This window comes from Fringilla coelebs, assembly GCF_963513975.1.
Source record: "Fringilla coelebs genome assembly, chromosome: 24".
In the NCBI taxonomy this organism is placed as follows: Eukaryota; Metazoa; Chordata; class Aves; order Passeriformes; family Fringillidae; genus Fringilla; species Fringilla coelebs.
Genome location: NC_140050.1, coordinates 3,442,281 through 3,468,653, shown reverse-complemented (window position 1 = coordinate 3,468,653; position 26,373 = coordinate 3,442,281). Strand labels below are relative to the sequence as shown.

Below are 26,373 nucleotides of genomic sequence, written 5' to 3'. Positions count from 1 at the left end.
GAAACAAAAGAAAAGAGGGAGAATGGGGAAGAGAAGGGAGAAGTGGAGGGAAGGGGTGGGGAAAGTGGCAAAAGGAGTCGAGAAAATAAGACATGCAAAAGCAAAAACATGACCGGAGCAGCTCGAGTTGGTGATTGCGGAGGGCACCCGTGCAGCACCATCCCGGCGGCTCCCAGAGCGGTCCCTGCGGTGACAAGGGGGTCCTGTGTCCCCCTGCACCTACACACACACACCCCCAGGGCCAGCCCCACACAGCCCCTGGAGCAGGAGCCCCTGGAGCTCCAGCAGGGCTTGGGGGCCGTGTCTGGGAGCGGGCTGGGGCAGCAGAGCCAGAGCTGCAGCCAGGCCCAGGTGACGCCGCATCCCCAGGACGACGCAGGGCTCGGCAGGGCCTGTGCGGCACCAGCTGGGCCAAACCCTCCCCTGGTGAGCACAGCATGGCCCCAGAGCTGCAGGGACACCCTGTGTCCCCAAGCAGGGCTTGGACACCCTGTGTCCCAGGCTGGACCATGTTCCCATGCTCCAGGAGCTCTGTGCTTTGCTCTTCCCCCTGCTCTGGAGAAGGGATGTCCAGCATGGCATTTCCCTGGTGCTGGGGGCACAGAGCAGACCTTGCTGGGAGTGAGCTCCCAGAAATGAGCCAGAAGTGATTTGAAGATGTTTCCTTCTCTCTAAGGAAGCTCCACCAGTGAGAGCAGTGGCTGTGCCAGGCTCCTGTGCTGGACAGGAGCAGCATGGGAGGACAGGGCACTGCACCCCCTGCTCCAGCCCCTCTGCAGGTGCTCTGCCCCTGAAAAGATTTGGGAGGACAAGGACTGCTGGGAAACACATGAGGTTCGCTCTCGGTGGCAGCAGTGCCAGAGACATGTGTCCTGTGCCAGGGCAGGACAGGCCACAGCACTGGAGCAGTTCTGAGCAGCCTGGCCCCTTTCCCACACAGCTCTGCCTGATCCCTGCCCTGGGCTGGGCTCCCCGTGCCCTGCCCGTTCCCAGAACAAAGGCAGCCCTAGCATGGGGCAAAATGCTGCCAAGCTGCTCCCCAATCCTGCCCTCCCTTGTCTCATGTCACTGTCCCATCAATGGAAGGGCATCACAAGCAGAGCAGTGAGACACCCCATGGGGACAGTGTCCTTAGCAGAGGTGGCTCAGCCTGCACCAAGCTCTCCCCCACGCCCCAGGCTGGACCCTGCCCCTCACCAGCTGATGTCCAGGCCTGGCACAGTCACACCACAGCCCCCACAGTGCCTCCTCCCTCTTCTGCCAGGCCACAGGGACATTGCCCTGGGCCCTGGCGAGCCACAGACCCAGAGCTGTAGGAGGGAACTCCTCCCACAGACAGCACTGAGGGAAAACCATGTTCCAGTCCCTGCCACCATCCCTGCTGGGCTCCACGTCCCCAGAGCTGCAGCCTGAGCTGCCCAGCCCATGGCCCCGTGCCCCAGTCAGGCTGTGCCATTGCTCACCTGGTGTTTGGTGTGTGGCTGTGCTTTGTCTCTGTTCGGGGGCTGCACCTGCACCTCGCTGTGCATCGTGCCAATGGGGGTGGGCTGGGGACACAAAGGACAATGTCAGTGCAGCATGGAGCCCTCCCAACACCCCGCAGCCAGATCCATCCAGCCTCTGGCCAAACATGCCAAATCCCCCAGAACCAGGGCCTTGATCACTGCCCCTATCCCTGCCCCAGCAGTGCCACGTTTGGTATCTGGCTGCAGCGAGCCCAAGGAATGCACCCATGGCAGAAAGTGAAGTGCCAGCTCGGCTGCTGGGGTCCCCTTTGCTCCAAGAGCCTCAAATTCCCGTGTCACAGCCCTGGAGCTGTGACTGGTGAGGAGGGTGGAGCTGGTCCCCTGGACCAGTGTGTGGCAGGATGGCTGAGAGCCACCTCCTCCCTGGCTGTGCCTGCTCCCTGGGGTGCCTCCCCCTGTGCCCCCAGGCCCTGAGCTCTCACTCACCAGGGGTTTCCCTGCCCAGTCGTATTCGTAGTCGAACACGTAACCGTTCCTCTCGAACAAGTCTGTGAAGAGCTTCCTCAGGTAGTCGTAGTCGGGCTTCTCAAAGAAATCCAGGCGCCGCACGTAGCGCAGGTACGTGGCCATCTCCTCTGCGGGGACACGGGGGCTCAGGGGGACAGGCACAGGGGGTCGGGGCGGGGGGCTGGGCTGGGCACTGCTCTCACCTGGGAAGTTCTCACAGAGCACCTCCACCGGGGTGGCTCTTTTGGTGTCACCGATCTTCTGGTACCTCTCCTTTAGTGTGTCGGCCTGGTGGGGACAAGGTGGGGTCAGCACAGGGGCCAGGCACTGCTCTGGGCTGTCACACCATGTGTGATTTCTTGGACCCCCTTTCCCAGGTAATTCCTTCCCAGAAAGTCCCTCCCCGGGCAGGTCTGGAGGACAAATCCCAGGGTTTCCAGGACAGCCACTGTGAGAGCAGCTGGGGGGACAGGGAGACCTGCAGCTGCTCAGCACTGCAAGAGCCTGGCATGGAGCTCAGAGCTGGCAGGGTGCTAACCCTCCAACGCCCCAGGGCCCAAACCTTCCCCCTCCCCATGCCACGGCACAGCCACACCCACAGGAAGCCATGCCCAGGGGCAGCACAAGCTGGCAGTTACCTTGAGGCCTTGCCAAGGAAGGCTCCCACGGAGGAAGTACATAAACATGTGCCCTAATGCTTCCAGGTCGTCCCTGCGGCTTTGTTCTGCATGGAGAAAGAGACATGGGTCAGTTCCCACTACAGCCACTGCCCCTGTCCAGCCCCCAGCTCCTGCAGCACCCCATGTGTCCTGCCAGCACCCTGAAGAGCAGGAGAGGCAGCTTGTCCCCAGCCCCACCTCTGGCCCCCCTGCCCTGCAGTCCCTCCCTTCAGCCAGGAGGCAGGGCTGGCTGCCTGTTCCACACACCTTTCCCCAGGTGGGTGTTGATGCTCATGTAACGTGCTGTCCCTGTCAGGCTCTTGTGCTCTCGGTAGGGGATGTGTTTTTTGGTCTCGGGGTCGATGTACTCTTTGGCCAGGCCAAAATCGATGATGTGGATGGTGTGCTGCCGCTTGCTGCCCGGCCGCCCCACCAGGAAGTTCTCTGGCTTGACGTCTCTGTAGATCAGGCTTTTGGTGTGGACATACTCCATCCGTGTGATCTGGGGCAGAAGGAGGGGTCAGTGCCAGGGCAGAGCCCCACCCTGTGTCCTGCACACCCCTGCCCTGGGCTCTGCTCCCCTCAGCCTGGCCCCAAGGACGGCCTCCTTCCCACCATGGGACACAGCCCCAGGCCAGCTGCACCCTGGGCACACAGGGAGATGCTCTGGGCACACTTAGATGCTTGTCTAGGCTCAGAGAGGGGCTGTGAAGAGAGCCCTCCCTCAGCAGGGAGGGGCTGAGGTATGGGTGAGGTATGGGTGAGCCAGGCTGGGTTGTGCCAGCATCTTCCCCCCATTCCCTGTGGGATGCCCAGGGTGCTCACACACCCCCTGCTCCCCAGGGCAGCCAGGGGAGGTGTGCAGGGCTGCAGGGGAGGTGTGCAGGGGCTGCAGGGGAGGTGTGCAGGGCTGCAGGGGAGGTGTGCAGGGGCTGCAGGGGAGGTGCAGGGCAGCCAGGGGAGGTGTGCAGGGCTGCAGGGGAGGCGTGCAGGGCTGCAGGGGAGGTGTGCAGGGCTGCAGGGGAGGTGCAGGGCTGCAGGGGAGGTGTGCAGGGCTCCAGGGGAGTTGTGTAGGGCTGCAGGGGAGGTGTGCAGGGCTCCAGGGGAGGTGTGCAGGGCTCCAGGAGAGGTGTGCAGGGCTGCACTCACCAGCTGGATCGCGATCATCAGGACGGTCTTGAGCGTGAAGGTCCGATCACACAGATCGAAGAGATCTTCCAGGCTGGGTCCGAGCAGCTCCAACACCATGGCGTTGTACTTCCCACAGGGGCCAAAGTAGTAAACCTGAGGAATTCCTTCTGCAAGAGATGGAGCAGGGGCTGTGCAGGGCTGCAGGAGGACCACGCTGTCACAGCCATGCCACTGCCAGACAGGGACAGGGGCTGCAGGGGAGGCTGTCCCTGCACAGCCAGCCCGGCTCTGCTTAGGGCAGCTCCATCTGCATCCCTGACTCTGCCACGGGGGTGGTGGGGGGAAAGAACTAAATCAAAAGAGATCAAAGATGAGATGAGGCATCTGTGTAAAACCAGCCTCTCCCTGTGGAGCAGATGGGCAGGAGCTCCAGCTGGGGGTGAAGTTGCAGAGTCCCAGCTAGGGAAAGCCTCTCTCGCAGCAGTGCCCTGGCAGCTCCCCAGGGCAGCCCAGCCCAGCCCAGCCCCGTACCTGCATTGCCGAGCTGTTTGTAGAACCGATACTCCAGGTGCAGCTGGGGGGCCCGGGATTTTATGGGTTCCTTGGAGGAGAGAAAGGAGAACAGTTAAGTAGGAAGCAGGATGTTCAGGGGGGTCTGGGTGTCAGACACATCTTTTACATGCTGGCAGAAGCTGGACTGAGAGCATTTGGGGTTGGGAGCAACCGGTATAAAATGGAGATGAAGCCTCAGGGGATGATGAGAGAAAATCAGCCCATATGGGAGCCAGATCATATCATCCAGAGAGGGGAAAACATTAATGGGATCAGGTACCAGTGGGGCCACTCTCTCTGCTGCTGGCACTGGCTGAGCACAGCACAGGCCATGGTGAGGGATGGGAGAAGCAAGACTCAGCTCTTCCCTGCCCAGACCCAGATCACCCCACCTGCAGTGATGTGTGTTCCCAGACTGCCCTCAATTCTGGGCAGGAACAGAGCTTGCCCACAGCCCCCAGCCACCACATCCCAGCCCAACACCATGGGAGAAAGGGGAGAAGTCTCCTTTCCAATGGCTGGAACATCCCCCACCCAGACCATGGAGGAACTCCCTGCTTTGACAGCCACTCACCAATTTGATAGCTACGTATTCATTTGTGTAGAGATTCTTCCCTGCGGGGAGAGACACAAAAAGGAGATGAAAAGCAGTCCCTGCATCACCCCCACCACACATCCACCGCTGTCCCTGAGGGCTCCTGGGCTCAAAAACATTCTGAACAGGTTCTGCAGCTCCCACAACACCTGAAGGGGCCTCAAGGCATGGGGAGCAGAATCCACTGTGGGGAGTTGCAACATGCCTGCTAATTATCCCCAGGTGGGGTGTGTGGATTCCTCTGGGATGGGGAGGATCCTGGGGGCTGGAGCCAAGGCTGATGGGAGGGGGCAGCATCAGGAATGGGACTTGGTGCTTCTACCAGCCCCACAGGGGGAGGGGGCTAGGGAGGGATGGCCAGGGGGACCCTGCAAAGGGTGGCAGGGAGGAAGGACACCCGGGAGCACTGGCACAGCTGACAGTGGTCTGAGGGCACCACAGGCAGGTGGGAATCTGTCCCCCACGGCTGGGGTCACTCCTGGGAATGGCACATGCTTGTGTGTATGTGTGTGAATGAACCTCATCCCTGGGGATGGTCCAGCCATCCAAGGGCACAAGGGAAGCCAGGAGCAGATCCATGGCATGGCCCAGACTGTATGAGGAGCTGAAGGCTGCAGGGAGAGCCCAGGGGAGTGAAGGAGCAGCTGTGGCACCCATCACCCTGTAGAGGACCCCTGGAGGGCTCCACACCTGCACAGGACTTTTCACACCATAACCACAGGAAGGCTGAGCTCAGGGTGCCTCCACATCCCCCCAAAACCAGGGGGGCCAAGGAAAAGGGGACAGACCTGGGAAGCAGCAGCACAACCTGTGCCCAGGCCCATAAAGGCCAAGATTGAAGGTGTGCAGGAACAGCTCCGAGTGCTCCCTGTGCCAGAGCCTGCAGGAGCCCGGGCAGGCGGGGGTTAAGGGCAGCAGTGATCCCCAAGCCTGGCATGTGGGTATCTGATGGAGCTGCATCTGTCTCCTCGGATTTTCTCCAAGCAATTTGCTTAGGGAACAAGCTCCTCCTGGCGTAAGATTTCATCTGCTGCCACTGCTGCTCCCCACCTGAAGCAGCCATAAATCCTGGCCGGGTGACATCAGAGGCAGCTGCTGAGCGCCACGCTCGCAGGATTACGGGAAGAGGGATGAATGGGAGATATTAATGGAGCAGCTCCTCCCAGGGATGGGCTCTGCAGCCAAGGAGGGGCTCAATCCTGCTGCCTCCCTGACCCTCTCCCATCCCAGGGGACCTCTGCCAAGCCACTTTGTCTGCTGCTTCTGCATAAAGCAAATCCCTTCACAGCGATTAGGGAGGGAGGGATTTGGGAGGAAGAGAGGGAGGAACGTCTGGCGAACACAGCGTGTGCCAGATCCAGGGGGTTTGTCCCATCACACACTGACATTTCCTGGGGAGCAGGTGGGATACCCCCAGACCTGTGCAAGGCTCCACAGGGCCCTACAGTGCAGTCCAAAACAATTACTGTTGCCTTCAGGGCAGCAACATGGGATCAGAAAACTCACAGCTGGATTTTCCCTGAGGTCAGGCAGGATTTGAAGGGGGAAAAATATAATGTGGCAGGAAAACTGCCAGAGGCACACTGCAAAAGGGACTCAGCAGGGAGGGAGAAGGGATGGAGGCAGGAGAATTCCCAGCAGTGGCATCTGTCCTGTCCCCACCACACAGGGGTGGCACAGAAAGTTACCAGCAACAAAGCTCTGGAGCTGGCAGCATTCTCCCAGCCCAAAAGTGAGTCAAAATAATTTGGTACTCCCCTGGTTCAGCCCTTCCTTGTGGGGCTTGGAGACAGATGACAAGATGGGGAGCAGAGGCAGTATGGACTGGTCAAATCACCACCCTCTGCTTCCCCTTTCTGAATTAAAAAAGGTGCAAATAGCAGAACTGGCCTGTCATGAGATTAATAAACCAAGAGAAAAGAAAAGGCAAAAGAGCAATGAGGGAGGATTCCAGGGAACTCCCCACTCCAACTCCTGGAGCCACCCGCTCTGCCCCAGTGCTCCCAAGGGGACAACTCTGACACCCAAAATGTGCCAGAGCCCAGGGAGTGCCTAGGAGGACTAGAGCAGGCAGGACTCACAGCACAAAAGGTGCTTTTGAAAGGAAATAAAAGAGAAAAGTGGTGAGATGGGTGGCAGAAAGCAAATATTTGCACTGCAGGGGCCTTTGCCCGGCTCGGTGCAGGAGGTGCCTCCAAACTCAGCTGGCAGCACCTGCAGGATGCAGAGTGGGATCAGAACAGGCTGAGGGCAGGAGCAGGCAGCCAGGCCTGGGGCCAGGGTGGGTTAGAGCTGGACCTGGCTCTCTCTGCTCTCCCTCCCCAGGGATTTGGCAGCAGTGCCCAGCACCTGCTCCTGCACGTCAGGGCAGCCAGGAGCAGCCCAGCTCTGCTCTGGCTCCTCATCCAAGCAGCTCAGAGCCATGGAATCACAGAAGCATTAAGGTGGGAAAAGATCTTTCAGATCACCACTCCAATCATCATCCAGCAGCACCACCATGTTCATATTAGTCCATGACTCCAGGTGCCACATTCACATGTTTTTGAACGCTTCTGGGGTGGTGACTCCACTCCTACCCTGGGCAGTCTGTTCCAATGTTTCCCAACACTTTCTGTGAAGAAATTTCCCCAGTATCCAATCTAAATCTCCCCTGGCCCAGCCTGAGGCCATTCCCTCTCCTCCTGTCCCTGTTCCTGGGAGCAGAGCCCAACCCCTGGGCTGTCCCCTCCTGTCAGGAGCTGTGCAGAGCCACAAGGTCCCCCCTGAGCCTCCTCTGCTCCAGGCTGAGCCCCTTCCCAGCTCCCTCAGCCTCTCCTGGAGCTCCAGACCCTTCCCCAGCCCCATTCCTGTCTCTGGACACACTCCAGCCCCTTGCTGTGAGGGAAAAAGTGAGCACTGAGGCTGCCCCTTGTCCGTGGCACAGCACGGTGCCCATGCTGGGCACCTTTGTGCAGCAGCAGCACAGAGCTGTGCCCGGGCACCAGGATGGGAATTTGGCTGTGCCCGGGCACCAGGATGGGAATTTGGCTTCCCACACCTGGGAATGCAGTGAAGAACAGAGGATGAGGCAGCTCCACACAAAGGCAGCCAGGCCCAGCCCTGCCAGCACTGCAGCTCCAGTGACAGTGGCTGCACCAGGCCAAGCAACAACAGCTCTGTGAAATGCTGGGCTTTAACACCATCAGAAGAAAAACGTTCTTTTAGAGCTTGACCTTCTCTAAAGGAGGCTCTGAACAAGCAGGAGGAAAAAAGCCTGAGCCTTCAGCAAAGGAGAGAGGAGCAGCAGGAATTGTGTGGGTTCCTCTCTCCCAAAGCCCATGTGCCACCTCTGGCACGTGGTGGGTCTGTGGCTCTGGCCTCTGGGAGGTGGCCAAGCCCTTGGCCACACTGCAGGTGCTCGCAGGGAGGTCTCTGCAGAGCCCAAGACAAGAAGGGTGTCATGAGCAGGGCACTGAGCCCAGACATTTTTTCAGAAGGCACCTTTAGGGCCCCAGGTAACTCCCAGTGAGATCCTGGGAGGCTGAAGGACAGGCCTGAGAGAGCTTGGGAATGTCCCCAACACCTGCACATGACCCTTCAGCTGGCATGGCCCTGACCCAGCTGCAGCAGTGAGTGCTCCTGGCTCACACACTGCACACAGGCTCACCCCCGCTGTTCTTCCCTCCAAAATCCTGAGTTTACTTTAAAAGATAATTAATTTCAAGCGTTTAATTTTGAAGAAAAGCAGCTGCTGTGGCTTCAAGCTGCCAGCAACAATGCATACAGCAGGCTGGGGGAGAGGTGGGCACTGAGAAGCTGCAAAAAGCACATTTGCAGAAGTTTAGTGCTGGAAGAGCAGAAGCAGCAGCTGCTGCCAGGTCCCCCATCCTTCCCTGCACCCTGCTCTAGGCTGAGGCTGCCCTGGGGCAGCTCCATGGCACAGCCTGGCAGGAACAGCCTGGGCCAGGCTTAGGAAGGGGCCCTCAGGGAGCATGGCAGGACTAAGGGCAATTCCTGCCTCCGAGGCAGCCCTGCACCAGGGCAGGACCTGCACAGCACCCAGGTGCTTTGGGCTCAGGTTTGACCTTTCTGCTGCATGTCTGGGTTTTCCTCCTCTCCCCCTGTGGGAACTCAGCACATCGCTCGGGATGTACCGCTACAACCCTTGGGGGGCTTGGAGGTCTTGGAATGTTGCCAAAAGCACTTGGTGGCTTGACTTTGATCCCTCTAGGGATGTGCCACCTGCATATGAGGATATGAGAATCACTGGGGTTTAAATAGTGTAAAAACAGTGTATTTGCAAGGTGAAACACGGGTTTTAAGGTTCTGGTACAGGGGGCTTATGGAGACAAGATGGAGGAATTTCGGCCTATCTCGTGGTTCTTCTTTCTTCTTCTTGTCATCCATTTTCTGTGTGATGCAGGCACTTTTGGATAGGTTCTTGGTGAAGGTACACTTGCCAACAAGGGTGAAAGGTATTGGGGATAAAAGGTAAATATGATTTACATAGTTTTTGTTATAAAAAGACACGACTGCCCCGTGGGCGGTCAGAGTGCCTTTGGTTGCCTTGCTGGTCAGATCCCGGCTGGGCAGAGAGAAAACTTTGTAGATAAGAAATAATAAACAGCCTTGAAGACCAAAAATCAGAGAGTCCAGCCTCGTCCTTTGAAGCCCGATCTGAAGGAACCATCCTACGTGTGCCTGGGCAGAGACAGACAACAGCCAACCCGGACATCCCCCTACCCCAGCCCAGCCCAAGCACTCATGAGTAGCTGCTAAGAAGAACCTGCTCCAACAAACCCTCTCTGTGAGTGTGCTGGCCCTGCTCTCAGGGTGCAGGGAGCTGGCAGGGCTGCAGCTCAGGTGTGCCCAGTGCCAGGGCACACAAGCCACCAGGCACACTCTGCCACCAGCATCCTGCTGCCTTGTGTTTCAGAGGGCAGTGTTCCACCCTGGCAGGGAGTGGGGCTGGCTGTGGGCTGCTCAGAGGGAGCTCAGGGGGCTGCAGGCAGCAGGCACTGCCCTGGGATGCTGTTGGAAAGCCCCAGGAGGAGCTGGGTTGGTGCTGGACCACAGCTGGAAGCTGGCAGGGGGAGGGATGGGCACTCACCAGCTCAGGGTGAAGCTCCAGGACATAAGAAGGGAACAGGACCCAGCACCTGCACATCAACCTGCCCCTCTGTGCCAGAGGGCTGGGGCAGCCACCCTACTCCAGCTCCCAGCCCAGCTCTCCAGTCATGCTGGTCCAGTGAGGAACTGGCTGGCAGCACTGCCAGACTGGAACTGGCACCATGTCCCTGCATTGCCCAGGATGCCAAGGCCAGCAGGGACAATCAGGATCCAAATGCACAGCCCTGGCAGCCACAACTCCTGCCCACGTCATTCCCCTTCTGGCTTCCCACAAATGCCTTATGCCAATTGTTTTTTTATATTTCATCTTTAAACAGATCACTTGATTTTGAACACCTCCTGCATGGGTGGACATTTGTCTCTACCCGGGGCAGCTGAGCTGAAGCACCCGAAGGATAGATCACCACATGCCCCTCAGTGTGGTGGAGAAATAGGGCAAAGTGGTACCTTTCTGGGGAAGACAATGTCCCCTTCCTCCCTCCCCACCACTGGGAGATGGAGGAGTCACCTCCAGGTACATTTTTTCAAGATCTTGTGGCCTTTGTTATGAGAGGGAAAAGGCAAAAGAAGGTCTGGGAGCTTTTAAATACCGAGCTGCAGTTTGGCCTCTAAAGCCTTGAGGACTGAATTCTCTATTCCCAGGAGAAAGCTGAGTACCCAGCAAGAGCTGGGGAACATCTCTGCTCATGCCACCACTTCACAGCAGGAGCCCTCTGGTCCCTTGCCATTCATCTGCAGCTGGAGGAATCCCTAAATCCTGAAAGCATTCCTGAGCCCTGATGCAGTTTAGAGGCACACCTAAGGAAGAGAGATGTGATTTTAGGAGAGAAGCCACATAGCTGTGGCTTCCACTGCTGTGATGAGATCTCGTGCTCAGGCCTTTAGCATGTTATGGCCAGGCACTGCAGGGCGTGACAGAGCAAAAAAGCCACGTGAAGGGACTGGAAGCTTCTCTTGCTGGTGGCAAGGACAAACTCTCACTGTGAGAATCGACCACTGTGGAGCCCTGGAGCGAGAGCTCGCTGCTTGTCCCTGCAGCCACGAGCAAACCGAGCCCAACTGCTCCCAGTCCCTGCAGCAAACTCCCTGTCAGTTTGACAGACATTCCTCAGATCCATGTCAGACTCGTGTCCCCTTGCTGCTGCCCCTGGAAAATGAGGGGGAGGCCAAGGCAAGGGGGTCACGCTGACCCTCAGCACTGAGCATGGCAAAACAACACAGCCCCAGCCTCCTGCCTAGAGCAGGACTCTGGGATCCAGCTCACCCAGAAATACAGACCCACTGCAGAATGCTCAGTGGCAAGCAAGAAAAAGGAGGTGCAAGGACACAGGTGGACTCTGCACAGCTCAAAGCTCTCTGTCCACTGGCCCAGCAGGGAGGCACTGGCAGCAGGAGCAGCCAGATCCACCCGGGGAACTGAAAGGAGCAGCTGGTGCAGCAAAATCCCCCAGTACCTCTCCTTCCACAAGCCCTGGGTCTGGAGGAAGGCTCAGAGCTCCCCATGACAGCAGCAGAGACAACTGAACAGGGGAACTCCTCGGCTGGATTTGCACCAGAGCGTTTCCCCAGCTCTGCAATTACGCAGCGATGCCGCCGGGAAGTGCGGGGACGGGTTGGGTGAGCCTGGCACCAGCCAGTCTGTCACGCAGGGAAGAGCTGACATTAACTCCCCACACAGGGAGGGGGCAACTGACCTCACCCCAGCCAGGGCTGCCACAGCTCCTCCCCAGGCCCACGGTCAGGGCAGGTTTAGCTCAGAGCTCAGGGCAGGTTTAGCTCAGAGCTTGGTTTGAGACGGTGCTGCTTAAAATATCACGGAGCAACAAGGCTGTGGCTGTCACAGGCTCTGGGGACTGCCTCTCTTCTCTCTTCCCAGAGCACAAGCCCCTTCCCAAAGCACTCACAGCCAAGCTGGCAGGGACTCCACCCACATCTTCCTGTAGACATCCCGACTGTGCTGCTGGCACAGAGGTGCCTGGCCCTGCCAGACCACTCCCAGCTGCCTAATGGCAAGCAAAGGGTTAACAGCTTGCTGAAAGTCTCCAGGGACATTCCCAGTCCTGGGACAGGAGCAACCTCCCCAGCCTCCAAACACCAGTTTGCTTGAGGAGTTTCCTGATAAACTTGGTTCAGAATGGAAAGTGACTATGGAAGATGCCTGGGTTTTATTCCTCCCTTTCTCTGTCCTGCACAGAATTTCAGGAGTCTCAAATAACCAGTTTCAACAACTGAAGAATTTACCCAGGATAAAACACGGATTCTCCTCCCTAGGTGTTTGTCCCAGCAGAGCGAACATCCCTCAGGGCCCCATGCTCCATCCCCTGTCCCAAGGCACAGCAAGAGGGCAGCACCCAGAGCACAAGTGGGGTGAGATTTGGTGAGCACACAGTTGCATCTCCTGAATCCTTCCTCACTCAGTGTTCCTGGATTTGGGGGACACCGAGATCTCCGTGGCCACCACTGCTTACAACAGACAGATCCAGCCTGTAGTGTTCTCCCTGACAGAGCCAGAGAGCAACAGGCAGGGGAGGAGATGGGAAACACCCCTGCAAGCAGTCCTCTGGGCTGGGATGGGTCTTGGTAGATCAAGCACAGCGTGAAAGGATGAAGGAAGTGGAACCTCTGTGACAGAACAAGGGCTACCTGCAAGGGGCAACACTTCCACTCTGTGTAGCCAGTCAGCACCCCTGCCCATGGCCACAGACTGTGCCAGCTGCTCCTGCTGCAGGAGGAGGATGCCAGGGCAATCCTGGCAGGAGTGGGTACAGCGAGGACAGAGATGACCCTTCTCACCTAGACGGAGCTCCCCGAAATTGCCGCATCCAATCTTCTTGCCGACACGGAAGTTGGGACCCACCATTAAGACTCCCGAGTTGGTTCCAGCACCCCGGCCTCCATGACCACTCCTTCCTCCACCTGTCTTGGACATTCTTTTACCTTCCTCCAGCTCCCCTTTCCCTCCTCTCTTATCAAAATCCATAAGTTTGTGATACCCCGGCCTCTCCACGGTTACGCTGCTGCCATACAAATCCCAGAGCTGCCGAAAATGGAAGGGTGAGGAGGAAAGAAGCAGGGTTCCTCTTGGTTAATACAGCATCCCGGGGAGCGCTGGGAGGGCGGGGTCTGGAGAAGGAGGGGCAAGAGGCCGTCCACGGCTGCTGGGCTACTGAAATGTTAGTGCTTCCCAAGGTCCCGCCGGGACTGTCATCATCGCCGGTCACAGGGAGCTCTTTGGTGGAGAGAACATCCTGCAGACAGGGTCCTCCCAGCGCAGCTCCTCGGTGTCCCAGCTGTGCAAAAGGAGAGGCAGAAAATCAGTATGAGAAGGCAGAGGGCAACAGAGGGCTGTGGGCTCTGGGTTCCTCAGAGTCCCTTCAGCACCTTCCCTGCAGACAGGTAATTCTTACAGCAATGACAGTGCTGCAGTTGAGGGGTGGGAGAAGCTGGGATAAACATCAGGTCCCAGAGTGCCCCATGCCTGAGATGTTGGTTTAAATAAACAAACAAATGAATTTAAAAAAACTTGGTCAGCCGGAGGTGAAATGAGTTGATGAGTGTCTCCATGTTGGAGCCAGCCAAGAGTGATGTGGGGACAAAACTGTCCCCATGGGGAAGGGCTGCTGGCAGCTTCTGGAAGCATTCAGAGGCACCAGCCAGGGACTCTGAGAGCCCCCAGGAGCAGAGGACACACATGAACCCAGGATTACGGGCACACCATGCCAGGCATGGGGCTGCCCATGGAGTGAAGGTATTTCATCTGGCTGGGAGGGTTCCTGTGGATCCAGGGGCAGGGGCCAGTGGAGTTGGAGCATCTCCCACTCCAGCAGCAGCCCCTGCTGTGCTGGGCCAGCATCCTGTGCCAGCAGCCCTGCCCAGGACATGGTTCCAGGGAACAGCCACACTCAGGGCACCCACCACAGCCCACCTGGGCGGGGAGAAAACACCCACTTGGCAAACAGGAACTTGCTAACATCCCACTGCCTCCTCCTCTGCTCTCATCAACCAGCCTTGATTTTCATTGCAAAGCTGGGAGCGAGGCCCCTTGGCTGCAGCCTGAGCCAATGCTGTGACACTGGCCAGAGCAAATGATGCTCGTGGCAGCTTGTTTGCTCAGGGGTGCAGCACCTTGCCTGCCTTGTGTGCTCCCAGTGAGGCTGCTGGAAAGTCCCATGCTGCTGGTGGAGTTATCCAGGCTCCCATCAGCTCCCACAGACAGGCAGCAATCAGCTCAGTCCCCCAAACCAGGGAGTTCCTTCTCGTGTGCACAGCCTTGCTCACAGCTGGATGAGGGGACCTTTAAAGGCCCCTCCAACCCAAACTATTCCATGATTCCATGACACTGGCTCCACACACATCCCTGTGCAGCTGCCTGTCCTCATGTGGGTACAAGAGCCCAACATCAAGGCCAACCAAATCCTTGCTTCCTTCTGGACACAAGACTGGGATGAAAAGAACCATGGACCTGCTCTGTGCTCAAGGAACCAGGTACCCAAGAGGGAACTGCGCTCTCCCTCCCTCCAGCATTCCACCAGAGAGGGACTCCCCTGCACTGGGGGAGGTCAGGCTGGGCTCCTCCTCACAGGGGTGCCCATGTGGGAGGCAGGAAGAACAGCCAGGAAGCTAAACATGGACACAGGGGGTCAAAGAGGATCCAGGCACACACTGGGAGGGTACATGAGAGACCCACACCTCCATTTCCCCCCTGCTCTGGTTTTGCTCCCAGCTTGACCCTTGCCATCCTCCTACCCCTCCTTTACCCTGCCCCTTCCCCACTTCTCTTTGCTCCTCTCCAGGCCCCCATGACACCACTGAAAGCCTCCCAAGAGCCCCCAGGGCTACAGACTCCTGCTGACCCCATGGGTTATCCAAGCAAACCCCCCGCTCCAGCTCCAGGAAATGAACACACTGTGAGCTCTGATGCTTGGCCAAACCCCATAAAACTTTTTATTGGCTCTCAATAGCTATTAATAACAACAAAAAAAAAAAGCTTCTCATGCTCAATGGTACACAGAGGGAAATGTGGGAGCTCTAAGACCAGCCCAGAGAAAAAGACACCAAAGCCAGAGCTCAGCAGGGGGAAGGACAGTCCCTGAGGGGGGCTCCCAGCCCCCTCCTGACACCAAATCCTCACTCTCTGCAGCATCCTGGCACACTGCCACTGCTCTCCAGGAGGGACCAGAGCTGCTCTAAGGGCACAGAGTGCTGGGGTGCCACTTGTGGGACCTGCCTGTTCAAGCACAGGCGATATAAGGCTTTCATGCATCACAGGAGCCCCCTCCTGCCCCCACAGGCTCCAGCCTCCATCCAACACCTCTGGAGCATCCCTAGAGCACAGCAGCCTGCCTGGCCCTCCGAGGCCACACCACAACAACCAGAGACCATCCTGCTGCACCCAGCACACCTCAGCCAAGGGAAACTGAGGCACGGGGAGCCTTCCAGGTCTCCCAAAGCTGGGCAGCCCCAGGCTGGCTTCTGCCCTGGCGCTCCCTTCCCCCAGAGCGTGTCCGTGCCAGCAGGAAGCGGGCTGGGAGCGGCAGGAGCAGGGCTTCCCTGCGCTTTGTTCTGCCCCAGCCCCGAGCGCGCTCGGCCCACACGTGACATCCTGCTCATTCTTCGCTCCCCCGATGATTTCCGCTCCGGGTTCAGCACATGGTGCTGCCCTCCCGACCTCCTCATGCTTCTCCCACCTCCTCAGAGCCGTTCCCCCACGGCCTCCCAGCTCCCGGAGCGGGCAGGTCTCGCCCGGCTGCTCTCCCTGGACACGGCTCCAGCCACGCGTTGGGAAGGGGGAGCAGCTGCTGATGCACAGGCCCTGCTGCAGCTCCATAACCTGTTTTCCTTCTGAATCAGACCTTTATGTTCAGTCCCAGGGGATTCCAGGCCCAGACTGTTTGCACAGTCAGGCGGCCGGCAGCCAGAGCTCAGGGAGCTCCGGCCCCGGCGCTTGGGATTATTTTCTTTGAAGAGTTATGGGCCAGCCTCTGCAAGGGAATTTCAGACAATGAAGTGAGGCAGAAGGGAAAAATTAAATCCTGTTTCCTGTGAGCGCAGGGAGACTGCGCTGCCCTTTCCCAGCCCAGACAAACGCAAGGAGCAGCACAGCACGACTCTGGTCCTGCCTGCGGAGCCTCAGGAGCAGCTCTCCTGGAGGGGCCCAGCTTCCAACTCCAATTTCAGGCAGCTGGGCCAGATTCACACCCAGTGAGGCCACAGCCCAGCCCCCCATGCTGGGACTGCCATGCTGCAATTCCACCTTTCCCAAGCTGGGCAGTCAGAGCAGCAGGACCCTGCACCAAATCCATGTGAGTCAGGCCAGGGCAAGTGACGCTTCCTCACACTCTGCCCACCAGCCTCCCCTGTGGACGAGCCAAGGGCTGGAAGGAATTTGTTTTCTCATCCCAGGAGTGCCAAGGAGACACAGTGGCTCCCTGGACCTCGGAACAAAAGCAGGACCCACCTCTGTACAGTGTCAATGACTGCTCAGGTTTTCTACCCTGTGCCATAAAAGGATCAATGGCCTTTAAAATTGAGAACAACCTAATTAGAAACAGAAACTTTTGGTAAAATCCCAGGACTCCCACTGCTGCAGAGCAAAAAAACTCTGTGTTTGTTAAAACACAGCAGCCTTTGGATGGGCAACAGGGACCCAGACCTGACCCATCCTCCCCAGGCAGCAGCACCATGGGGGCAGATTCCCTGTATAAACCTGATTTCACAATGTTCCATTTTGCACAGGAATCCTCTCTCAAAAGGTCACAGTGAGGAAAGCAGCCTCAGGAAAGCACCTTCTAGGCTGGATTTGTTGGCCTGGAATCAAATCTGATGCAAGATGAGACTAAGAAAACTTGTTTCTCTCTTTGGGAGGGAGTGGGATAAATAAAGAAAAAAAAAGAATTGTCCTGAAATTTGGCAGAAGAAATTCCAAAGCAAGCTGTGGTCTTAAAGCAAATAAGCAGTGCCCTGTGGTGTTTGCAGTGCCAGGGATCCTGGAAGGGAAACAAACTGCAGGCAAGTGCAAGTGCCTCAGCACCCCAAAACAGAACCTCAGAAGCACTGGAAGTGCCATAAAAACAGGGCAAGCCCACACACCCTCTGATTCCCAAAGAGGGAGTTCACAGTGCTTTTGTTGAAACATTGGGTCCTTTTTCTTTGCCATCTGGTTTTAAGCAGGTCAGACCTGCTCCAGTCACATTTACAAGTTTTTCCCTGCAGATGTAAGGGTGAGAAAAGGGGAATTGGGGTTGGGGGGAGTTGGTTTTTTTCCTTAAAAAAAGAAAAGCTGCAGTTCTAGTGCTACCCCTTGTCTCTGTGACTTGGACTAAAATATCAAGGCTCGGGAAGTTCCTGCCCACATTTGCAAGTATAAGATGCTGAAGAGTTGTATTTTTAAGAATTTCTTTCCTGTAGAATGAAACCCTGTGGCTGCTGAGAAGGCACTTGTACAAACCATCTGGGGCACATTGTTCTCAGCCCTTTATATGAACACACACACCGTGTTCCTGCCCGAAAGAGGTTACAGCTAAACGGGGCAAGACAAAAGAGAGGAAGAAGAGGAAAAAAATAGCAGCCTGGAGCAGGGAAGTGGCTGGTGAAGGTCAGGGAGCAGGTCCATGGTGCTGCTCGGAACAGGGCCCAGGTGTCCTGGAGCAGCCATGCACTGAGTGCTGCTCCCTGAGCCCCACCAGCCTTTGGGATGGTTCTTGGAGCTGGTTTCCCCATGTACTCTGCACTCTGTGAGCAGAAGGGAAACACAGCTGCATCCAGATGAAAGAGTAAGGAAAGCTTCTTGAGAGCACAAAGAGAAAAGCCCTTGACACTCTGCAGCTCCAAGTACAGATCACTGCCAATTAAAGGCTAAAAATAATCACAAATACCCCAATGTCCCAAAGGATGACCCATCAGCTGGCTCCCAGTGCAAAAATTCAGACCAAAAAGCAACCAGTGGCCTTACACAGCTGAAACCAAATCCCAATAAATTCTAAAAGTTAAGAGGCTGAGCTTACAGGAAGATCAAAAGTCTTAAAACAAAGCAAAATCTTAAAACATCTTTAAGAACGAGCTACAGACGGTCCCCAATGATGTCTGCAAGGGTTTGTTGTTAAACACATGTTCCAGCCTGCAGAGCTGCAGCCAGCCCTGCTCGTGATGGAGCAGGGAAAGCTATGCCACACACCCAAAGGTGTCCCAAAACTGTGCCACACACCCAAAGGTGTCCCAAAACAGGGGGTCATGGAAAGTCTCAGCAGGCTTCCCACATGCCATGCTACAGCCAAGCTCACAGGGTTGGGTCACATCAAGTTTCTCATCCATCAAAGTTCCCAAATCCCTCTCTCCAGGACTGATCTCCATCCATTCTTTATCCAGTCTGTCTTTGTGTTTGGGATTGTCCCAGCCCATGGCAGGACCTCACACTTGGCCTTGTTGAACTTCATGAGTGTGGCAGAATCCCACCTCTCCAGGTCCTTGTGGATGCCCCATCCCTTCCCTCCAGCGTATGATTGCTCCACACAGCTCTGTGTCACCAGCAAACTTGCTGAGGATACCCTCAGTCCATGGCACCAGCAGAGATATAAAACAGCACTGGCCCCAGTACCAACCCCTGAGGACACTTCTGGTCACTGGTCTCCACTTAAGAGTGTGACCATCCAGTCAGTTATCCACCAAATGAGCATCCAACAGCTCCAGAGAGATCTCCTGAGCTTCCTCCACCCTTGGACATGCAGCTCTCCTCCAAGCTGGGCACAGCATCTGAACAGGCTGAACTCAGGTCCATGGGTGTGCTGTTTGGAGAAAAATCATCCTGACCCCAGAAGGAAGTTTCCTCCATGGGTCTGAGAGGCAGAGGGGCTGTGCAGCCCCTGGAGCTCACTCCACCTGGGATCTCCACCAGCAACAGCTCCAGTCAGGGGAGATTCAAACAAACCTAGCAGCACAGCAGAACTTTCCTTATGGCAAGGGAAGACTGGCTTGTTCTGGCCCCATTTCCTCTGGATCCCTCAGAAAACAGGAGTTTCAGTGCTCTGACTGAGGAACTCCAGGAACCTGGTGGAGTTGGGAGTTCTGGATGTGAACATCTCACATCCAGAGCTCTGAGAGCTGTGCCCACCCTGTCAGGATGGAGGATAGGCTGCACCACTCTGGGGACAGCACCTGTGGAGGAGTTGGAGCAGCAGGGCAAGGGGTGAAAGGGGCTTTATCTATCCCAGAAATTTCCTTAAAAACCAAGCAGTCCTGGAAGCAGCCACTTTCCCAGCAGTTTCTGCCAAGTGCAGCCACAAGAACACAGAACACAGGTTGGGTTCAGAAGCGATGGCACCCCAGCCTGCTGCTGATCTCCAGCCCTTTCTCCAGCCTGCAGCGAGGCAGGAGCCAGCACAGCTCTGTTTACTCCTCTTGCTCCTTTGTAGGTTGGTGTTGTGTCAGCACAACAGGAAGCTCTTGTTCCATAGTTTGTTACTGAACTGCTGATGCAGAGCCACCGGGGAGCCCGGGCGGAACGTGCGGCTGCTCTGAGAGCCGGGGGAGCCTCGCAGCTCAGCTCCAGGGACTCCAGAGCTCCTGGCACTGCCACCCCTTCCATGGTGACTTGGGTGTGCACTGAGTCCCTGGCCCTTCACATCCTGCCTGTTACACTTGGATAACTTCCCTGCATCCACCTCCTCAACCTGAGGTCCCTGAGAGATGCCTGGCTGTTTTTCAGCTTTCGAATGGTGCTGAGAGCTCTGCAAGCCCCCCCTGCCTGCTTCAAGGCACCTGCAGGGACAAGAGCCAGAACTGAAGGAACTGCTCCACCAGACAGGAACAGCATCCTGTGAAACCCACCCAGCCCACAGGCTGGGCAATATCCAAGGGTCACAAATCCACTGCTTGGATCCCCACAGCCAGCTGGTCCCACAGGGCAGCCCCCAGCCCACCCCCCTGCCCCTGCTGTGTCCCTCACCCCCAAACACAGACCCCAGCTCAGCCATGCGGTGCCACCAGGCTGAGTCATCGATGACATGGCAGACACAGCTTTGTCACCACTGCCACTGCACCAGGAGTGTCTGAAGCACTGACAGTGCTGGCTGGCTTCTCTCTCAGCAAAATAAACCAGTGGGGTTTCACTCTCGTGCCCCAATATTAACAATTAAGAAATCAGTGGGCAGTTTGTCCAAAACATGCTTTTCTTCCATACAAATTCTTTCTTGAAAAGAAGACAGGAATAAAGCTGAGGATAATGTTTCTACCAGAATTTCTTCTAGTGTTCAGAGGCAAAAAAATAAAAACTCAACAGAAACAACCAACCCACAAAAACCCTGAACAGTGGCAGCAAAGCTTTTAATCCAACATGATCCCAGCATCCTTGTTCCAAACCTCTCCTCCCTTCCTGGCTTCCCAGCTCTTTACTGAGAACAGAGTGAGGAGAGAGGATCACACCCAGCTCCCAGAGCAGCGGGCACAGGGCACTCCTGACACCTCCAGCCCACCCAGTGCCCCATGGCCAGGATCTGGCCCTCCCCTTGCATGGCCCCAGGGATGGACACAGCCAACAACGCTCCCAGCACCAGAATTAAAACCATAAATCCACTCTCAAAGCAAACAACCAAACACACCATCACCTCCAGCCACACCAGTAACACAGAACAAACAAAAGTGACTTCAGGAAATGAGGCAGGAACATGCTGAGCCTGTCAGAAGTTACTACATGCAGGTACTGCCCTGCTCCCAGCACCTCAGGGTTCCACCAGATATCCATCCATGGCTCCCAGCCACATCCATAAAAACATCCAAGGCACAAAACCACCAGGGTGTAAAAAAGAAAATTAAAAAAATAATTACAAAAATAATAAAGCATTTGGTTTTTTCCCTAGAGTTAGGTTGTGCCATGAAGATGACAGATTTTTCTTTCTGGCTTCCTTTTCCAGCTCTCATGTCTATTAAACTTTTCTCTAAATTAGAAATGTTCTCTTGTTACTGGCTATTTCCTTCCCCAGGAGACTTCTATGACATTGTGAACTCTGGTCAGCTCTAAACCTACAACAAATCAAGCTCCAAATTGTTTCCAAGTTATTTTCTCCCAGCCTCTGAACCCAAATATGGCTTTTTAATGGATTGCTATGAATTTTCAATATTTTTTTAAATGTTTGTGCCACACCATTCCCTCTGTAACAACGAGGAGAGCAGAGTTTCAACAAGGCAGCAGGAAAATGCTTCTGCTGAAGGGGGGTCCTGCTTCCCATCCTGGAGTCTCCCCCACAAACAGATTCTCACAACACACCAGTCATGACTTGTGTGTGGTTTCACAGAGATCTCTAAAGGACACCAGGTGACATGCAAACCCATCAGGCTGCCTTCAAAGCAAAATCTCAGCTGTTCATCAAACTCCAGCCCAAGCTTCCCAGGCTCCTGCAGCCCATGAGCTGGGAGTGCCCATGGACCCGGAGTGCCCCCCATGCGAGGGCTCCTCAAGGGAGTGGAAGCAAAACTCAAACTGTTCTCCAAACACAACAGAATTAAAAAGGAAGTAAAAGATGGGGCAGAGCAGTAGCAGATTTTCAGTTTCCAATGGAACCACAAGGCACCACTCAAGAGCTGGTGTGAATTCCCTACGCTGGTGAGATCCTAACCCAAAAAACTTCCTCCTCTCGAGATGAGCACAGATGGGCTGCACAAGCCATGTGCCAGAACACCCCTGGAGCAGCAGCTGGAGAACTGCACCCCAAACTCTCACCACAGCTCAGGGTGGATGAGGAGAATCCCTGCCTGGCAGCAGTATGTGTGCACAGTGTCAGCTTTCCAGCAGCAGGTCAGCAGGAGTCATTTTGCACCCAAAAATACCTGAGGAGGAACCAGGCTCCTCTTCAGCCAACAGGAGTAGGACTGTTTGATGAACATTTGCTCCCTGCACATATGAGCAGAAAGAAATCAATGTGCTATGGACAATCCAAATGCAGAACTCAGATCCTCAACATCCAAATTCAGAACAACCCAGATCTTCATGTTTTTGAAAGCAGCCTACAGAGTAAAGACACTCCTAAATCTCTTAGCAGCCACAAAAAAACCCTCATGAAGAATCTCCGCTCTTATGAGCTGCCAATTCACTCCCAGCCCAATGCACAATTTCACTCTTTTCCTTGGATCCTCATCCAAAGCAGCTACACCTGGATGGAAAGTATTAAACTGTGCTCCACCAAGGAGCCGGAAATACCACGTTGGAAATTTCAGCAGTAGCACAGGAACCAAGCAAAAAGCTGAAAATACTTCTCTAGGAAAAATAATAACAGTAAATACACACACACTAAAATAAACCAGATCTGAGAACTAGTCTGGAAATAACAAACCCAGCCCAAGTCAGACAAACCTATCCATGAACCAAGTGCCCAAGAGCGTTGATTCACCTTTTTGGGTTCATCAGGCACAAATTTAAACTCCCAGCTGCAGAATTAATAACCAGAAAACACACTGAAGCTCTACAAGAAATGACTTGAAAAGAAGCAGCTTTTTGGTTGACTTTACAGACCCCACAAAAGGTCTGCATTTTGATTTACACCTTTTCTAATGTGACTGTGCCCAACAAAGCCAAGGGCAGCCCTTTCCCAGTTCTTGGCCTTGTCCATCTTGGGGTGCGTTCCCCATGTGGGATCCACTGCATGGAAACAGGAGGAGGAACACCAAAGCACTGTGGGTGATGGGACTGCAAACCCCTGGTTGCAGGAGGGAGTCAGGGAGCAATTGGCACCTGATTCCCACCTTCCCATCCAGCCCTGCCACGATGCCTCTGGGATGTTACCATCAGCCTCTGCTCCAGCATCCCTTCTCCATCACCAGTAACAGCCATCCTCAGGGCTGCTGAGCCAGGGAAAGTTCTGGCATGGAGCTGGAAGATGTCAAGGTGAGCAAATGACCCAGCTCCAGCCCACTGCCCATGCCAGCAGCACTCTGGTGTCCCTGCTCACACGGGACAATTTCTGTCTGGGGAACCGCAACTTGCTTTGCTCTTACCGTAAGAGGAAGGGCCCAGGGAGCAGGCAGGTAACCAGAGCAGGAAACCTCCTTCTGAACAACAAAGGCATGGGTTTGCTTCCTGCCCATGCAGCAATTCTGCAGAATCTCTCACCAGTCCAACGCAGAAAAGGCCAATTAGGATGTCAAACTGGTTTCGGTTTTACTAAGCCAGAGTTTGCAGCACCGGAAGAAAGGAAGTTCACTATGGACAAAGCTGAGTCCCTGCCTGGGAGACCTTAAAAGGAGAGCAGAGTCCAGCTCCCAGTGCTCCATCCAGTCCCATCTGCTCTGGCGTTTCCGTGGGACACGTGCAGCCACCCCGGCCAGGATGTGACGCTTCTCTGGAGCCCCCGTTTGCCACGGCAGGAGCTGGACCCACTCAGGCACTTCTCACACAGCCCTGACTCACCCAACCCTGTGGTCTCAGCCCTCAGCCCCCCACTCACCACGGCAGGAGCTGGACCCACTGAGGGATTTTTCACACAGCCCCTGACTCAGCCCCGTGGTCTCAGCAGCCCTCAGCTCCCCACACACACCAGGTCTGGCAGCTCTGCCATGGGGTTTTCCATTTAAGTGAAACAATGCACCCCCAACGCTGCAAGCTCCAGGGAGACATCAGATACTAATTAAATCCATGCTGCTGCTGGAAAACCCAGCTGCAGAGAGGAACCAGCTGCCTTCCAAAAGTCCACAGCAGTTGGCCAGCAAAAAGGTGTTTACCAGCCCCATGGCTTCCGCTTCTCCTGCTCCCCCATCCATACATTTACGTTTACATTTTCCAACCAGTCCCATCCTGCCCAGTTCTTGCACAGACTCATTATCACAAGCGTGCTCATCTTGGGAAGGAGCCAGCAAAGATTTCCTTTCTAGTCAAGACCCAACAGTGCTTTTAATCCACTCATGCCCAGAGCATAAAGCCCAAGATTCAGCTGCTCCACCAACACCAAATCTGAGAAGTCTCAGAGCAGAACAACCCAGGCAGATCTGACACACTGGGAAAGGGCAGGTCTCCAGTGCTCACCTCCTGCAAAACCTGAGCTTTGCTTTCACGTGTGGTAAGTCTCTGCAAAAGAAGCTTTGCCTGCAAGCAGGTGTCCAAAGGACTGTCTGCATCCCAAATCACATCTGTGTGTTCATCTTGGGAAACAGAGAAGCCCAAGGAGAGTTGCTGAGCACAGACTACAGAGCCCACAGCACCTTCAGGGCAGGCAGCCCTACCCCATACCTCAACCTCTGCCACTGGATGCTGTGGGAGAAATACCCAAAGTCTTGACAGCTCATAAAAGGTACCCTTTTACTTCCCTGGGAGGTTGAACAAGGACAGATCCAAGTGCCTGCCTGCCCTGCAGGACCATGGGGATGCAGCCCATGGGCAGCTGGCTGATGAGGAATGGGAGCTGCATGAGCACAGCTGGAACAGGCATCACAGAGCCCTCTCCATCCCCAGCTCCATAGAAGCTTCTAGAGCAGATTTAGCTTTGGATTCAGGTGGCAGCTCTAAGACTCCCTTGCAAAGCCTTTTTGTGAAAGGGACGACCCTATACGTGTCACAAACACACAAATTCATGACCACCACATCACCAGCCTGGTCATGACAGTTGGTGTGTTGGCCCACAAGAACCAGGCAAGAAAACTCTGCATTCAGATGTCAGGTTTCTGAGCAGGCAAGTTCTTCTTCCACCTCCTCCCCTCCCCAGAGCTTGCAGCCTGCTTCACAGTCACCAGGCAGTGGGAAAAAACAGGCTTCTAGACAAATAGATAATTTTCACCCAGCAGCTGGGAACAACAGCTTCCATTTCCATCTGAGGCTGGAACACCTCCTCCTGCGCTGCTGTAGCCTGAAATAAAGTTAAGACCATCTCTACCAGCACTCTACTTCCCCAACCTGTCCCTGAATACTCCCACGCCCTCAAAAGCCAACACTCTTCATAAAAACAAGATGAAGTGCTGCTCGCCTTTCCCTTGATAAGGGATCTTAATGCACTTCCGGCAGCACGCCCGGGAATGGATGTGCAAGAAGAGCTGCCATCAGTTTCCAGGGAGAACAGCAGAAGGCTCTCTCCCCATCTCTACTGCAGCCAGAGGTGTGCTGCACCTTTCCTTTGCAGCCATGGCCACACAGCTGAGAGCTGCCCTGGCCTCCAGAGAGCTCCAGCTGAAGGACAAGGCTTAGGGACAACCTGCTGCAGGAGATTTGACAGCACGCCCAGAGGAACAGCAGGTACAAACACGGGCAGCAGCAGCAGGAAACATCAGAGGAACATGCCTCTGGCTCTGAATGGCCCAGCAAAGCAGAGAGGGGAACGCTGCAGCAGCTGGGAGGCCACAATGTGCCCATCCAGGAGCTGATCCTGAGCCCACCTGCTCAGCATCTCCCAGGGCCAGTGGGCACAGGGACACAGGGAGAACAGCACAGAGCTGGCACTGCTGACACACCTCACCAGGGCAGGAGGGACAGCTGTCTTAGCAAATAGATATCCACTTCCCAACACACTGGCATGGGCTTATTTCCCAGCCTGGTGTCCAGGCCACCCTGCACTGCTTGTTGCTAAACTTCAGGGTCTTCCCTCCCTCCCTCCACTGAATTTTCAGTAACACATGGGAGCACACACCACATGTATTTAAACATTAGTCCCAAGTCAGATGGTTGAAACAGCAAACAACCAGAGATCTCTGAATCCCAGTACATGAAATGAGTTCTTCCCACCAAAGCAGGAGGATGGGAAGGCATCCTGCTCTCCCTGCCCTGGGACAGTCCAAACATCACCACAAGGCCAGTCCATCACAAAGCCTCATCACACACACAATGCTGTGTACGGTGCCATTGCTTCTCTCCACTGCAGAGCAGAGTCCACACTCTCCACTACAACCCACTGAGAAGGCCCGACAGCAACAGCTTCCTCCTGCAACCACAGGCTCCTGAGGACAAAAAATGAGGCAAGACATGACAGCAGCCATTCTCACAGGAGAGAATGCCCCAGGAGGGGCTGCAGTGCCACTGTCACCCCTTGCCACAAACTACAGAGTCCCCTCGCTGTGGCAGGCAGCCCTGGACCCTGAGCCATCAGTGCAGCCAGTGCATGACACAACAGCTCCATGCTGACACAGCTTTATCAGCTCTTTTATCAATTCCCATGCATGGGAAAGCTGAGAGCAGCTCTCAGACAGCGAGGAAGGGGATCCCCTGCAGCCCCCACCACCCTGAGTTATGGCCTTCTTTCCTTTCTCTGTCCTGTGGCACTCCCTGGAGAAGCACTGCTCTCCCCAGCCAGCCCTGCCTCCCACCCACCCCCTCTCCTCTGGGAGCCACCCCTCTGGTGTCGTGGCATCTCTGGAGGGGGACACTGCCCACGGGATGATCCAACCTTGT

General features: G+C 55.6%; 1 protein-coding gene across 2 annotated transcripts in view; it reads right to left on the bottom strand.

Moving 5' to 3' along the window:
• The window catches only part of CSNK1G2 (casein kinase 1 gamma 2), a 42,190-nt gene that overhangs the window by 2,986 nt on the left and 12,831 nt on the right, over positions 1–26,373 (bottom strand). For both annotated transcript variants that reach the window (XM_084220885.1, XM_084220886.1), the window contains exons 2-10: positions 12,813–13,309; positions 4,890–4,930; positions 4,295–4,364; positions 3,782–3,930; positions 2,900–3,134; positions 2,612–2,697; positions 2,177–2,261; positions 1,953–2,101; positions 1,464–1,547 (exon numbers count right to left, since the gene is read on the bottom strand). In XM_084220885.1, coding sequence (XP_084077011.1) covers positions 1,464–1,547; positions 1,953–2,101; positions 2,177–2,261; positions 2,612–2,697; positions 2,900–3,134; positions 3,782–3,930; positions 4,295–4,364; positions 4,890–4,930; positions 12,813–12,999 — 1,086 coding nt within the window. In that variant the 5' untranslated portion in view covers positions 13,000–13,309. The remainder of the gene's footprint in view (positions 1–1,463; positions 1,548–1,952; positions 2,102–2,176; positions 2,262–2,611; positions 2,698–2,899; positions 3,135–3,781; positions 3,931–4,294; positions 4,365–4,889; positions 4,931–12,812; positions 13,310–26,373) is intronic.